This window comes from Eptesicus fuscus, chromosome 20 (genome assembly GCF_027574615.1).
Source record: "Eptesicus fuscus isolate TK198812 chromosome 20, DD_ASM_mEF_20220401, whole genome shotgun sequence".
NCBI lineage: Eukaryota > Metazoa > Chordata > Mammalia > Chiroptera > Vespertilionidae > Eptesicus > Eptesicus fuscus.
In genome coordinates this window covers 37,528,402-37,543,039 of record NC_072492.1, presented here as the reverse complement: position 1 = coordinate 37,543,039, position 14,638 = coordinate 37,528,402, and the positions used below count along the sequence as shown (strand labels likewise).

Genomic DNA, 14,638 nt, shown 5'->3' with positions numbered 1-14,638 from the left:
AGCCAGGCTGCGGGTTTGAACCCCGACTCGGCCACTTATTAGTTGTGTGACTTTGGGCAAATCTCTTCACTTGCCAGAGCTTCTGTGAAATGAGAATGAGGATGGGTGTGAGGGCCAAGTGTGGCCACATGCCTAAAGCATTCGGCACAGGGCCTGGCGCACCCATGTTATTGACTGAATTGTTTTAGCTCCCTTCTTTGCCGGGGGGTGTCACTCTAACCTGGGATCAGCCACCAGTGCTTGGAAGGTCCTCTTTCACAGCCCCCACTTGGTATCCCGCAGTCCCTTTCACCCACCCAGCTCTGGGCGGGGTTAAGCAATCCCAGCCTTGCGTAGAGAAAGCCAGGACACCCTAAGGACCCGGTGACAGGTCAGCAGGGGGAGAGTGTGGACTGGGAAGGGAACTTGCAGGAGCAAAGAAAGAGGCTGGAGAGCCATCCGTTAGCAGAGCCTCCCTGGTGGGCTGGATGAAGCAGGGTGAAGGAGGAGAGGGGGAACAGCACAAGCTGGGCCTCAAATAATGTGACAAATGTTTTTATGGAAGCAGACACATTTCAGTTTATGCAACCTAAACACTTTACTGCTCTCGAGGAAGAGGGTTGTCTCATACAACCTGGTGGGGAGAAGAGTTAGGGGGCTGCTGAGAAGGCTGGGGTGGGGAGGAGGAGCTGAGGGGCTGGGTGAGCTCAACCTTTTCTCTTGAACGCTGGAAAAGGGGGCCGCTACCCAGGGACATATTTGTACTGGTCAGAATGGAGAAGGAATGTAGGGCCCCCAGTCCTTCCTGTCTAAAAAGATAAGGAAAATGCTCAGAGGAAGAGAAAGGCGCCCCTCTCCCCCAGGATAAAGCAGCCTGGTCTGGCCTGGAGGCCAGGGAGGAAGGGTCAGAGGAGGGGAGGAGTGGGTGAAGGAGTTTGCCCCTCCCAGGTGAGGGCGGGTCCGGGACCAGCCAGGGGCCAGGAAAGAGGAGGGGCGGCTGCTGGCAGCACTCAGGATCCCGCTGGGTACCCTGACAGGCACCCAACTTCCCCAGGATCTCCCAGATCTCCCGGATGGGTGGTGTTGGGATCCTGAGTGCCGGATGGCCCCCTCCCCATCCTCATCTTCTCCCCCGACATAACTCTCTTTCTTGTCCCTTCTGTTCCCCGCTCCGTCCTCCCCTCAATTTATTTCTTTGCCCCTACAGACCCGGTACCCCCCCCCCCTTGCCTCTGCCCCCTGCAGTCCGTGGCCCCTCTCGCCTCGCCTCTTTTGGTCCCTCTCGATTTTCCCCGAAACCGACCCTCGAGGCCTCTCCTCTCTCAGTCCCCCTCGCTCGGCTCTCTCTAACTCTCCCAGTGGCCCTTTCTTCCATTCGCCCTTTGGTCCCTACTCTCCCCTTCCCTGTGGGAGCCTCTTCTCACCCCCTCACCCCCTCCTCATCTGGCTCCCCCAGACTCTCCCTTCCTCTCCAGGCTCCATTCCTCCCCCGCGGCACCGCCCCTCTGCCCCGCCCCTCACGGTGGGCGGAGCCCGCCCGCCCGCGGCCCAATTAGGCGCCGGTCCCGCCTTAAGCCCCACCCACCGCTGGCGCTGAGTATGCGAAGGGGGTGGAGCGGGGCGGGGCGGAGGGGGCGGTGGCCCCGGCGCGGGGAGGCGGGAGGAGCGAGGCTGGAGGCTGCGGCCGCCGCGCTCAGTTCGGCCGCTCAGCGGGAGGCAGGCGCGAGGCAGGACCCGGCGGCTAGGCTCTGCGGCGCCTCCAGCGCAGCGCGGTGCCCCGGGTCCGGGTCCGGGTCCGGCCCCATGCCCGCAGCCCCGCCGGACCGCCCTTGAGCGCGGGCGCCCCGCCCGCGCCCCCCGCCCGCCGGCACCATTGCCCCGACGGCGCGGCCGGGTGGCCCGGCGCTCCCCAGGCTCCGCGCCGGCCGGAAGACGCTGCTGGCGGCCGCCGCGGGCGTGGTGATGCTGCTGGTGCTGGTGGTGCTCATCCCCGTGCTGGTGAGCTCGGGCGGCCCTGACGGCCACTATGAGATGCTCGGAACCTGCCGCATGGTGTGCGACCCCTACCCCGGGCGGGGCCCCGGCGCCCGCGCGCGGCCCGACGGCGGAGACGCCCTGAGCGAACAGAGCGGCGCGCCCCCGCCCTCCACGCTGGTGCAGGGCCCCCAGGGGAAGCCGGGCCGCACCGGCAAGCCTGGACCGCCCGGGCCTCCCGGAGACCCGGGTCCTCCGGGCCCCGTAGGGCCGCCCGGGGAGAAGGGTGAGCCGGGCAAGACCGGCCCTCCCGGGCTGCCGGGCGCGGGGGGCAGCGGCGCCATCAGCACCGCCACCTACACCACGGTGCCGCGCGTGGCCTTCTACGCCGGCCTCAAGAACCCTCACGAGGGTTACGAGGTGCTCAAGTTCGACGACGTGGTCACCAACCTAGGCAACAACTACGATGCGACCAGCGGCAAGTTTACGTGCAACATCCCCGGCACCTACTTTTTCACCTACCACGTCCTCATGCGCGGCGGCGACGGCACCAGTATGTGGGCTGACCTCTGCAAGAACGGCCAGGTGGGCCTGGCGGGGAGCCGGGGCTGGCCTTGGGGCAGGGAACGCTAGGAGCCTGGGGCCTGTGGGTATCGGGCCGGAGTCGCTGGGCGCAGGTGAGAACCCTACAGAGGCCCGGCTTTAGGGCGCGATATCGCCTGCGGAGGACGGTCGCCCCCGGCTGGTCCCTCTAACTCCTCAATCCCTGGGCGCCGATTCCCCCGGCAGACGCTGCTGGGCACCTGCGGCATGGAAATGGGGGCGATAAATGGAACGAGTGGGAGCGCAGGGCTCCCGGGCGCGAGGACTGGCCCTTGGGAAGCGGCACCTGAGAGCTGGGAGTCTGGCTGACACCAGCGGGTGATGAGTGGAGGGCGGGATGGGAGAAGGCAGCCCTGGCGCCTGCGGGCTCCCAGGTGCACAGCTGTGCGCACTCCCCGAGAAGGCGAGCTGTAGAGGTTTCGGGCACTAAGGCAAAGGGAGCCGGGCGCGCAAAGCCCTAACTGCAATAAATCCCCGGCCCTTGGGAAGGGCCCGCAGGGCCGATCTGACACCCTTTGCAAAACGCGGGACTGTGCGGCCCCTGGGCACTGTGGAAGAGTTACCGGGGCAAGAAAGTGGGGGGAGGAGGGGAAGAGGGGGGAGGCGGGGCAAAGAGGTGGAAACTCGCCCTCCTCTTGGTCTCCCAGCTGCAACTCCTGATTCCTGGAGTGTGTGTGTGTGTGTGGGGGGGGGGGGGCGGGGGGGGGTCTCTTCGTTCCCAGTCCCCATCCCAAAGATCGGAGCTGGCAGGCATCAAGCATGCAGAGTCTTGGACCTGCCGTGCATGGTGCTCTTCTTGGGACTGCTGCCCCAGGGCAACAGTTTTGCTCATGTCCCTCCCCTTTTGATAGCCCCTCTCTTCCCAGTGCTTCCAGACTGCAGTGGCCTGGGGTCTCTGGGGCTGGTCAGGCCAAGCATTTTTGTGGGGGAAGGGGACCTGCTCAGGCCAGAACTAAAGCTAGGCTAGTGGGAGTTGGGAAGGACGCTCCTTCAACTGGGACCCAAGACTGTTGGAACCCCTCCCACTACAGCACTGTCCTGAGGAAGACCCTGGCTGGGGGGTGGGAGTCAGCAGAAAGCTGACAGACCAGGTGCTTGTAAGTAGTTCCTCCCCCCACCCCCCCCCCCCCACCCCACACACACTTCTATCCTCACTGCCTGCTTCTCTTTCTGGTTTCCGCCTCTCCCTGCCTCTTTCTTCTATCTCTCTGTCTCTTGTGCCTGTTTCTGTCGTGTCTACCAGTCCTATCTGTCTCTCCCGGGGTTTCTGGCCTCCCTCTCCTGGGTTTAACTCCACACCCCTTCTCTATGCTTTGGGAGTCTCCCTCCCGCTTGTGTCTGTCAGGCTCCCTGTGTCTCTCCTCTTTGTCCTTGGTTCCTAACCAAAAGGGAGGCCCCGGTATCTTGTGAGGGCTCATTCTGCAGACAGCTCCACGATTCCCCTTATTAATCACCAATAAGGGATGCAGCAATGTCACCTTCGTCAATGGAATGTCTTCCTCTCCCAAAGAAAGTTTGGGCTGGCACCAAGCTAAGGTTTCAGAGGGGTTGGGGCCCAACTTGTCCGGAGAGGGAAGTGGTCACGGGACCACAGGTGGGCCCTAGACCCTGCACCACCTCAGGAGGTGGCAGCACAGCCCTGAGATGGGGCAAGAGGAGGCCCCAAAGACGGTGTGTGCTGGGGCCAGGGGTACTTGCTTCAATAACTGGGAGGCGAGCCCTAGCAAGTTTGACTCGGTGGATAGAATGTCAGCCCTCGGACTAAAGGGTCCTGGGTTTGATTCAAGGGCATGTACCTCGGTTGCAGATTCCCCGGCCCCTGGTTGGGGTGCATGCAGAGGCAACCAATCGATGTGTCTCTCTCACATCGATGTTTCTCTCTATCTCTTCCTCTCTCTAAAAATCAATGGAAAAAATACCCTTGGGTGAGGATTAACAAAAAAAGCAAAACAAGAAAAAGGAAACTAATTGGGAGGTGAAACGGACTCAAAAGTCTCTTCTTTCACCTCCAGCCGGGACAGGGGATTGGCAGAGCCTGACAAGGAGGTGGGACCATAAACTACTAGAAGAAAGGAGGTGGCTTTAACTAGGAATTTCAAAGACCCAGCATTTTAACAATTACTCAGACCATTTACTAACCCACCTCCCAAAACAAGACAAATAGTGGGGTACATTCTTGGTGAACTCTCCTTCCAGATTATCCAAGAGACTCATTTAATCTCACTAATTATCCCACAGAGTATGAGTTTTGAGCCCCTACTAGGAGCCAGGTTTGAGGCTTGGTTCCAGGGGTTCAATCTGCTTGCCCTCCAAGACCTCATGGTCTGTGCAGGGAAGACAGCAGTAACCACACAGTAACACACCCCAGCGGTTACTGTGGTAGAGGAGGGCTGGGAGCTCCTGTCCCAAAATGTCTTGGCTGGTGGGAGTGGTTCAGTGGAACCTGAGACCCAGTTCAGACCAACCTGGTTGGAGGAGAGGATGGTGAACCTGGGTCCCCAAGGTGAAGGGACATGGCTAGAGAGAAAATAAAAACATCAAGTGTAGGGAATGACTCAGAGATGGAAGAGGATATTCAAGTGAGCCGAGGAAAATATGATGGGGCTGGTCAATGGAAGGGAACAAAAGAGGGGAGCTTGCACCTCCCGTGCCTTTAAGACCAGGGGCAACCACAGGCTCCATTCTTTTCTTTCTGGCTTTCTCTCTACACAGAGATTTTCAAAATTTCTTCAGGAAGGCAGAGCTGCATCTAGGCCTTGGCCCTTCCCTGGGCAAGATGGAGAGGAGGGAAGTCACCACTTTCCTGCCTGGTGCTGAAGCTGCCTATCTGTCCTTGTCTAAGCCCCACTGGCCCCTCTCCCCGGGGGTAGCTTTGAGTCACCACTTCATAGCCTGGTGGCACCATGCCCTGGTCATTAGGACACGGGGACCTGAGGAGCCTGAGAAAGAGGCTCTAGGTTGGAGCTGGTACCCTGGGGGAGGTGAGCTCTTTGCAGCTGCCTCTAAGATCCTCAGTTCATAGGAGTCAAGGAGAACATGAAGTTGATAAATTGGGATGGGGGAGATGAGGCTGTGTGGGGACAGGCTGGGGAAGGTGAGTATTACAAATGAGCAGGGGCTTGGATTAGAGCCTGAGGTGAGAGGTGGTAGGGTATATAGATTGAGGGCTGTGGTATGAAGACCTAACTGGAGCTCAACCTCTCGGCTGATGGTGGGAGAGGGGCCCCTAGCTATCCTCTATGGCTTCTAATGCCTTTCAGACAGCACAGAGCACAGTGGCTGGCACAGGAGGGACCCAATCAATGTGTGTCTCCTGCAGGCAAGGCTAACTATCAATGGGAGGCACACCTCCCAGCATTGACCTGGGGACAAGGACATATTTCCTGGGTTCTCCCCCTGCCCTTTCCAGGCCCCTGGTCAAACCACTGCCTCAGTTTCCCTTCCTGGCAGCCCTTGAAGAGGTGATTATATAGCGCCCCCTCCTGACAAGTCACAGACTTGCTTTTCTGCTTCCATGGCAACCTCAATTCCCCAAACTTTCCCTTGGCCCCCAGGAGGAGCTATATGCCTCCACTGTTTCGTTCTTGGGCAGAGATTCAGGACCCCTGGGTTCCGTTCTGGGATCCCTCACCATCTAGGCATGGAAGGGCATAAATTCTCCCTGCGTCCATGGATAATTAGGATAATCACAGCAACAATCATGGTGATGAATAAATAATAAATATAAGCATAACAGTTCTGATGCCTGACACATCATCAGGAGATTCCTGATGACAGATGACTGTATTCTAATGGATTTTGCTATTAACAAGCACACTGTTTTAATGAGTTAAGGCTAAATTAATCCGGGTAATAAAAATAATTGTTATTAGTAGTAATTTATTAGCAAAGATAATGAAATGCATGCATAATAATAAATACTACCAGGATTAGGGCCCAGGGAACAATACGGAAGTTGGCTGCTTGCTTTGAGCTCTTCCCTAGTAGCTCAAAGCCCCAACAAGATTAAAAAAATATTTTTTTTTACCATCATCAGGCTTTTTTATGAAGGTGGCAGTGGTGAGGCAGGATCTTGTCATCTATTTTCTAAACAGAGAAACTGAGCTTTTTGACAAACAAGGTCTCCCCCTTATTTGATTTGCCCCCACCTTTAGGTGGACCGTGAGTTTTTCCAGCAAGATCCCCAAACTATTCCTTCCCAGGTTGGAGAAGAAGAGGTTGAGCGGGGAGAAGATGGCTGGAAGGATCTGGGCTTTAAAGGGCAGTCTGCGTGCAAATATGATGGGTCCTCCTGTTGCAGCACTGCTGCTGAGTCAGCAGCTTTAGCACAGCTGACTCCAAGTCCTGCCTCCCACCCAGAAGGATGGGCTCCTCCCCTAATTTGGGTTGGTCCAGCCTGGACTGTCAGCCCACGGGGGAGCTGCTTTCAGGAAAGGGGCAGGATGGAGTGGGGCTGTTGAGGAGCCTGGCTGAGTGAACCCTCTCAGTGCAGCCTCCCCCCAGTACAAGCCAGAACCTTGGAGATAGTTCTTCTCTTCCCATTGGTCACCCCGGACGTCCTGGAGAGGCCCCAGGTCCTGTGGTTCAGGCCTTGCTGTGGCCTCAGCTGTGGAAAAGGTATGTCTGGAGGGAATTTTTCCACCACCCCCCACCCTCAGTGTCTTATGATGACAGTCAGAGCCTGCAAAAGCGATGGTGGCAGGCTTCAAACCCAAATGCTGGTGCTCCCTTGCCTCATTGTCCTACCATTCCGCCCCTCCTCCATCAAAACAAGAACCAGCAAGTAGATCAGATCAGACTGAGGAGCACAGAGTGATGTAAGGATCCCCTTCTTTCCACCTACTTCCTTTCTCCCACCATGGGGCAAGACGGAGTCCGAAATCCTCTTTGAGCCCTGGCTGGTGTGGCTCAGTTGCTTGGAGCATTGTCTTGTGCACCAAAGGGTCATGGGTTCCATTCCTGGCCAGGGCACTGACCCAGGGTGTGGATTTGGGAGGCAACCAATCGATGTTTCTCTCACATTGATTTTTTTTTCTCTCTCTCTCTCCCTTTCCTTGCCTCTCTCTAAAATCAATAAAAAATATATCCCGGGTACATATCCTCAGGTGAGGATTAAAAAATAATAATAAAAAGGAAGTCCTTTTTGAGTGGGGTAATAATCACAGGTCTAGCTACAGCTCCTTGGAGGCAGGTGTGCAGGCCCGATCTGAGCCTTGGGAGGGGAAATAATTACCAGACCTTCCATCCTACTGCTCCGGTGTGACAGACTCCAGAATGAACTTCAGACAAGGAGTCCGAATAGCGGGTCCTGGTACTAGGGTGGTTGCTTGTATGGGGCCAAGGTGTGCATCCTCTGACGTGAGAACAGGTGGATGTGGCTGAAAAATAAGGCAATCTTTATTACAATTAAAGCAGGGAGGAAGGAATCATGAGAGAGAAGGGCCCTCTATCTTTGGGGGTCCAGAGAATTCCTCTCTGCAAGAGGGAGTTCCAGGTTGGGCGGTCCTGGAGGCATGGTTGAGGTTCTCAGCAGGCCACATAGTAAGCCCTAGGGAAGCGAAGGAAGCAGACTCTACCTTGACTCCCAGTTCAGACCCAGATTAAACCCTGGAAATCCCGGGGTCCTCCGTAATCACCTAAAACACACGTTATGATTGGAAAGGGGGGTAGGGATGATGGGAGAGAAGCAGGCTCAGAGCCCTAATGGGGCTGGAAGTGGAGCTTTTAGGGCCTCCAGACCCTCTGATGTGGCCGCTTTACCTCTGACAGTTCCCCCCATCCTTGACCCCACTTCTCTCCCTCCTCCCCTCGGGCACACACCCCTACCCTCCCACCCCCCTCAGGTGCGGGCCAGTGCCATTGCCCAGGACGCAGACCAGAACTATGACTACGCCAGCAACAGCGTGATCCTGCACCTGGACGCGGGCGATGAGGTCTTCATCAAACTCGACGGGGGCAAAGCGCATGGCGGCAACAGCAACAAATACAGCACGTTCTCCGGCTTCATCATCTACTCTGATTAAGCTCCCCGCGTCCCTGATTACCCGCCGGGCTCCTTGTCCTGCTGGGCGATGGATGACCCGTCCCCCGCCCACCTCTTTGCTGCCCAACCCGGCTGTGCGCCCCGTCCTGGCTGCAGCCCGCTCTGTATATTTGTACAATAGGACTGTTGATTGCCCACGCTTCCCGCCAGCCCGCCCCAGCCTGGGGACCGGTCTGGTCCCGCAGAGTCGCTTCCTGAGTTCAGATGCGCTGCCCTCCTGCTCGGCTCTGGCTCCGAGGGTGGTGCCACCTGGGGAAGGGGTGGGATGGGGACTGGATAGCTTCCCAGCACCCTTTAAAGCCCTACCCCCAGTCGCTCCCCATCTGACCAAAGCTATAATAAAAACACTCCCACCCCGTTGGATTTCCGTCTGTGCCCTGGGGAGGAGTGGCAGGAGGAGATTATGACCGTGTCCTCCTCCAGACTGGGAAGGGGTCTGCTGGAAGCGGCTCCTGGATCTGAGGGAAGACAGGTGCCAGAGTCCGAGGAGGTGGGCCAAGGGGCCAGTGCCCACCACAATGGGCCTGAGCAGCCGCAATGGGAAGCCACTGGGTTATAGCATCCTCCTCCACGGTGGATAAGTCCCATTTTTTCACCCTTGACAGTGGCACCAGCATTCCAAAGGCACAGCAGGGTTTAAACCGGGAAACCTAGGTTCTCACCCAGTGCTTCCACAGGTGATCCTGGGCAAGTCACTCCTCTCTGACTCGGTTCTGGGTTAGTGACCGCCTTCACACTAAAAGGTGGTTGACCTTGGCCCGAGCACTTCACCTCTGGGCCTCAGTTTTCTCATCTATGAAATGTAGGTGACCTCCCTCACTTGACTGAGGAAACATAGTTTTTATTATTTATACATCACTTTGAAGTTTGCAGAAATGCTTCCAGGTATGTCCCTCAGGTCTCCCGGGAGCCCTGGAAGGCTGGGTGAGTAGATGTAATTCTTCCAGCGAGGTCAAACAGCTTGCTTATTGTGATAGTCCCCAAGTTCTGCGGTCGCGCTTGAATCTAAGAAGCCCTGCTCCTTGGAGACAGCACACCAAGTCTCCTCACCCTGTCACTACTCCTTCACTTCCTGTAATGGCCCACAGCAGTCACACAGTTAGGGCGTTCCTAAATAATAATAGCTAATATTTAGAGAGCACCCACTCTGTATCAGACACCAATAGGAACTGTATGAATATCTTAAAAAATATATTTTATTGATTTTTTACGGAGAGGAAGGGGGAGGGATAGAGAGTTAGAAACATCAATGAGAGAGAAACATTGATCAGCTGCCTTCTGCACACCCCCCAATGGGGGTATGCCCGCAACCAAGGTACATGCCCTCGACCGGAATTGAACCCGGGACCCTTCAGTCCGCAGGCCGACGCTCTATCCACTGAGCCAAACCGGTCAGGGCCTGTATGAATATCTTATGGGTGTGTGTGGTGGTGGGGGGGTAGTGGATGATCAGGAAATGCTCTCATGCCCTTTAATGGATATTGTTATTTTTTCTGAAATGATGAGGAAAATAAGGCTCAGAGAGGCTAAATAATGTGCTAAGTTCTCAGAGCTAGGAAGAAGCAAATGTCAGTATCTGAACCAAAGACCTTGCTCCTACCTGCTACCCCATATTTCACAAAGGTCTGGGATCTCCAAAGCAAAACTGAGGAAGGATGACATTGAGGCAGCTCAGCCTCCCTCCCCATCATGTTCAGCCCTTCCATTCCCGCTGGCCCTGCCCTGCAGAAGCTTGGTGTGTTTACAAGCATTTGCCCTGGGCAGCAGCCATGGGGTAAGCTCTCTGGAGAATCCCAAGGCTCCACATTGAGGGGAAGGTCCCATCTGGCCTCTCCCACCCCCCATCCCGCTGGCTCAGCTGGAGAGACAGGAAGGAGGGGGTGGGCTCCCTTCCAGTCAGGTCCCATGTATAGACCCTTGTCATAGCTGGCAGACTTGAATGGCTTTCTTTATCCTCCCTTCACGCCCTTGCTTCCCAGCTGTGGCCATTTAATAAAATTAGCTTAATACTTGTTCCTTCCCTGTGGGGTCTGGAGATTGAAATCTGCAGGTCCCACAAACCCAATAAAACCCCTGGCAGATCTGGCTGGAATGAGAGTTTCCTTGGGAAGACTGATTAGATGAGACAGCACTCCTCCCCACCCGGCCCCCAATTCTGTCCACAGCCCCCTGTGGTTTTTTTAATGGCCACATTGGCCCATAATTACCCAGCCACCACACCTGGGGGCACCCCACTCCTCCCCAGAGACCAGAGGGACTGGTCTAGGGTAGACTCTAGGACCTCTGCTACAATAAAAAGCATGGTAATCGTTTCTGCAGGGAGTGTCTGGCTGGCTGGCTAGCTTTCTTTCCTTTCTGGTGACTGGACGATCCTCATGTCATTTTGAGAGATGAGCTTGAAGTCTCCAGTTTGCAGATGAGGAAATCATCGTCTGAAGAAAATTCGTGACTTGCCCATGGTCATGCAGCAAGTTTGTGATCAGCTGGGCCTGGACTGAAACCAAGGACTGTCTCTTTCTTTGTGGGGCACCAGGAGTGTCCAGCAGTGCCAGCCGTCAGCTACTTGTCACTCGGGCAGCATCCCAGCTGCAAAGGAACCTGTTGGGGAGATGTCTTCCCCATCAGACAGGGGCTCTCCAAGGGCAAAGTCTGGTTTTTCTCCGCAGACTTGGGATGCCCAAGGCCAAGGACTGTGTTTCCACCATCAGAATGGGAAGCTTCCTGAAGGCAAGACCTGTGTCTCCTCCATCAGACTGGGAATCTTCGAGGACAGTGTTTCGAGTGAGTTGAGGGCAAGGTGAATAGCTCCACTGAAACTAGGGGTGTGGGGCCTTCCTGGAAGCTGAGACTGTGGTTCCTGTCTCAGTGGCTCTGGGGGTAGACATAGTACTTTTTCTATTAAACTAGGGCTTTCTGAGACCAGACTCTGGGACTGCAGGGTCCTCAAAGGACAGCGCCTGTGTCCTAGTCCAACTGGGGGCTCTCTGAGTGCAGGAGCTGTGTCTCCCTCTCAGACAGGAAGTTCCCTGAAAGCAGGGCCTGTGTCTCCCCTGCTCCTCAGCCGGGGGCTTTGCTGGCACAGGAACATTCTAGAGCACAGGGCTACCTGGATGGCAGAAAGGACGTTGGCCAGGCAGAATGGAGGAAGGAAGGAAGGAAGAAACCTCCCCAGATTGCCTCCATTTTAGGAAGATGTGTGATTAATTAATGGATAATGTCTCTTCCAGGGGTATGTGAGGATGGGGGTGCCCCTGGAGCTCACTCACACAAAGAGTGCCAGGCCATCCTGTGCTCAGGCAGTTGCCAGCCCTAGGGGCTGGTGCTGCCCTGGTTTCTGGGGTCCTGGAGACCAGAGGGGTGTGGGAGCCCACCGATGGGGACTGCCCTAATTGGATGACTTTGCAGGAAAGCGAGGCAGGTGCGCTCAGCTCTCCCCTCTTCAGCTTGCTACAAACACATCTACCATGGTGAGGTCTAGGGGTTAATTGCCTCCCGCCTCACTCCTGGTAACCAATATTTCATTTACTGCTCAGAGGGGGAGCTGCCCAGAGAATCAATCTCGGACAAGCGTCCAGGAGGCAGGGGAGCTGCGGAGGCACGGGAGCTGTTTCTAGGAGGAGTTCTGAGCATCAGAAGAGGAGGCAGAAGGCAAGGACCCAGAGAAGGCGGCCAATTGCTCAGGACTACTCTGGGCCTCGCCCACGTCCTACTGACCCTGACTGACAACAGCTCCAGGATCGCCAAGGGCTGAGGGAAAATCAGAGGGGTCCAGAGGCTGCACTCCCCCAGCTGGCAGTGCTGTTTCCTGCCCTGGCTCCTTCTGCATTCATTTATCTGGGTGCCCCCATAAGCCATAGCAGGTTAGATGCTGCTAATAAGGTTATTTTCACAAGCAATGAAGGTATATTTGAAAAGCGGAACTGGAAGTGTGAGCTCTTCACTCCCTTTCAGGTAACAAATCTTCAAGTCCTACAAATGAGGTGATAATAAAGTGGAAGTGAGAAGTCTACACATGCTTGGAACTGGGAGGGGCGGCAGGGCTACAGAGAGGTGCAGCTGGGGGCTGGAGGAAAAAGGGCCAGAGGGCTACCCGCCCCCTACTGTCCACATGCTACCTGTTTGCCCCATCCACCAAAATTGAGAACGAGAGCCATAGAATGGGTAGCCCCCATTGCACAGCTGGAGAAACTGAGACCCAGAGAGGAAGTCAAATTTGCTCCTGTCGGTTCAGGGTAGCTAGAACCAGAGACAGCAGGACCCACTAGACATGCAGCAAGTAGAGACAGGAGCACTGGACTCGGGTCCTGGCCATGCTCAGTGTTTCAGAGAAAGACACTTCACTTCTCTGAGCCTCAGTTTCTCCACCTATAAAATGGGGCTAGATAATAAAAACATATTTATGTGCAGGCTGTTGTGATGTACGGGTGAGGACCTGCTTGTGAGTTATGAAGCAAAATGCAAATGCATTTTTATTATTACAACCCAAGTCTCCTGAGTCCCATGACTTAAAATTCTTTGGCTGCACTTCAATGCCTGGGATGGTGATAATAATCATCAAAGAAGATGAAGACATCGGGTTGTTCTATCCCGGTAACTCCAAAGTGAATGTGGGGCACTAGGGGAGGGGTTGGTTTGGGGTACCCAGGATGTGGAGCTAAGTATTGAGAATAGAGTGCCCCAAGTCCGGTCTCCAATGTGGATTCCCTCACCCTTCTGCTCTGTGGCCTCCAATTTGGAGTGAGAGCACAGGGATACCCCTGAGGCCCTGGCCTACCCATCAGTTCCTATTTCACTTGTTCTATTTCATTTCCATGTTACTGAACACATCCAACACACCAGGCTCCAGCTTGGCATGGAGGATTCAGAGATGGATGAGAAACCACCCACAGCTTCAAGACACTCACAAGGATCATCACACAGATACATCCAGGACCTTCTATTAGAGGGGCAGGGGAGACTTCCCAAACTGTTAAGAGGGGTTATTTCTCAGGGAGTTGGACTAAGTGGCGGCTTATACGTTTTACTTCCATAATGTTTGGAAAGGTTTGACAACAAGCATACATCCATCCAAAACAGGAGCCCCCTCAAACCCCTCCCCCCATGTTGTCGCTGAAACGATCCCGTTGGGGACGTGGTGGGTGGTAGAACCCTGGCAGCTGAGGGTTTTCTCTTCTCTTGTCCAAGGGCTTGGGGAATATGGAGCTGGAGGAAACACATGTACGCTCATCTCTGTATCAACAGCTAAGTTATAACAGGAGCGTTTGTACTGTGTACTACTCCACTTAAGCCTCACAATGATCCCACAAGGTAGTTACTATTGTCACACCCATGTTTTGGATGAGAAAACTGAGATACAGAGAGGTGAATTAATTTACCCAAGATCACATGGCTTACTCTTTCTGGGAACAGCCCTCTTGACTGGCCATTCCCTAGAGTAGGGGAAGGGGTGAATCTCACTACTTCCCAGCCTGAGCAGTCTTGCCTCCCCTAGATCGCCAGACACACCCCTTCCTACAATGCCTGCTGCCTGGACAGCTGGGGCAGGGGTAGGGCGCCTGACCTTTCCCAGATGGTGAAGAGCAAATTCAAGGGTTTCTTCCCAGGCCCCATGGCACAGGCCCCTTTGTTCCTTGAGTGAAGAGCCCCAGTCTGGACTAGGACCACTGCCTAGGCCAGGAGAGTTACAAACCTCTCCCTACCTGCCCAGAGCCAGGGATGGTTCTGCTAGGCCCTAGCCTGCAGAACACCTGCTCACATACAAGCCCGGGTCCCTTGTCTGCTCTTCCAAGAAGCCTTCCTGGACTCCCCCAGCAGTCACCTCCCTACCTGTCTCCGAGGCCATACTGAGAGCTTCCTCTAAGTAGGACAGTAGCTTACTCAGTACCTAACACGTGCCTGCCACACTAACCACTCTACCACCATAACAGCAGCTACCGCAAACCTCTCTCCCTCTCCATAAACTTCCACCGCCCGTGATGGATGCTGTGATGCACTGCCCAGGTCTCTTCCAGGACTGAGGATCTATTCTCCCAGCTGCTG

General features: G+C 55.5%; 1 protein-coding gene across 1 annotated transcript; it reads left to right on the top strand.

Annotated features, from left to right (window-relative positions):
• Positions 1-1,941: 1,941 nt before the first annotated feature.
• Positions 1,942-8,944, top strand: C1QL1 (complement C1q like 1). Its single transcript, XM_008149247.3, has 2 exons — positions 1,942-2,538; positions 8,400-8,944. Exons 1-2 carry the CDS (start codon positions 1,942-1,944, stop codon positions 8,577-8,579), a joined length of 777 nt encoding a protein of 258 aa, XP_008147469.1. The 3' UTR covers positions 8,580-8,944.
• The last annotated feature ends 5,694 nt before the right edge of the window (positions 8,945-14,638 follow it).

Bases quoted from the DNA above. Each gene is read 5' to 3' on its own strand.
- C1QL1 (XM_008149247.3), top strand. From the start codon at position 1,942: ATGCTGCTGGTGCTGGTGGTGCTCATCCCCGTGCTGGTGAGCTCGGGC. The intron at 2,539-8,399 runs GTGGGCCTGGCG...CACCCCCCTCAG, and splicing joins ACCTCTGCAAGAACGGCCAG to GTGCGGGCCAGTGCCATTGC.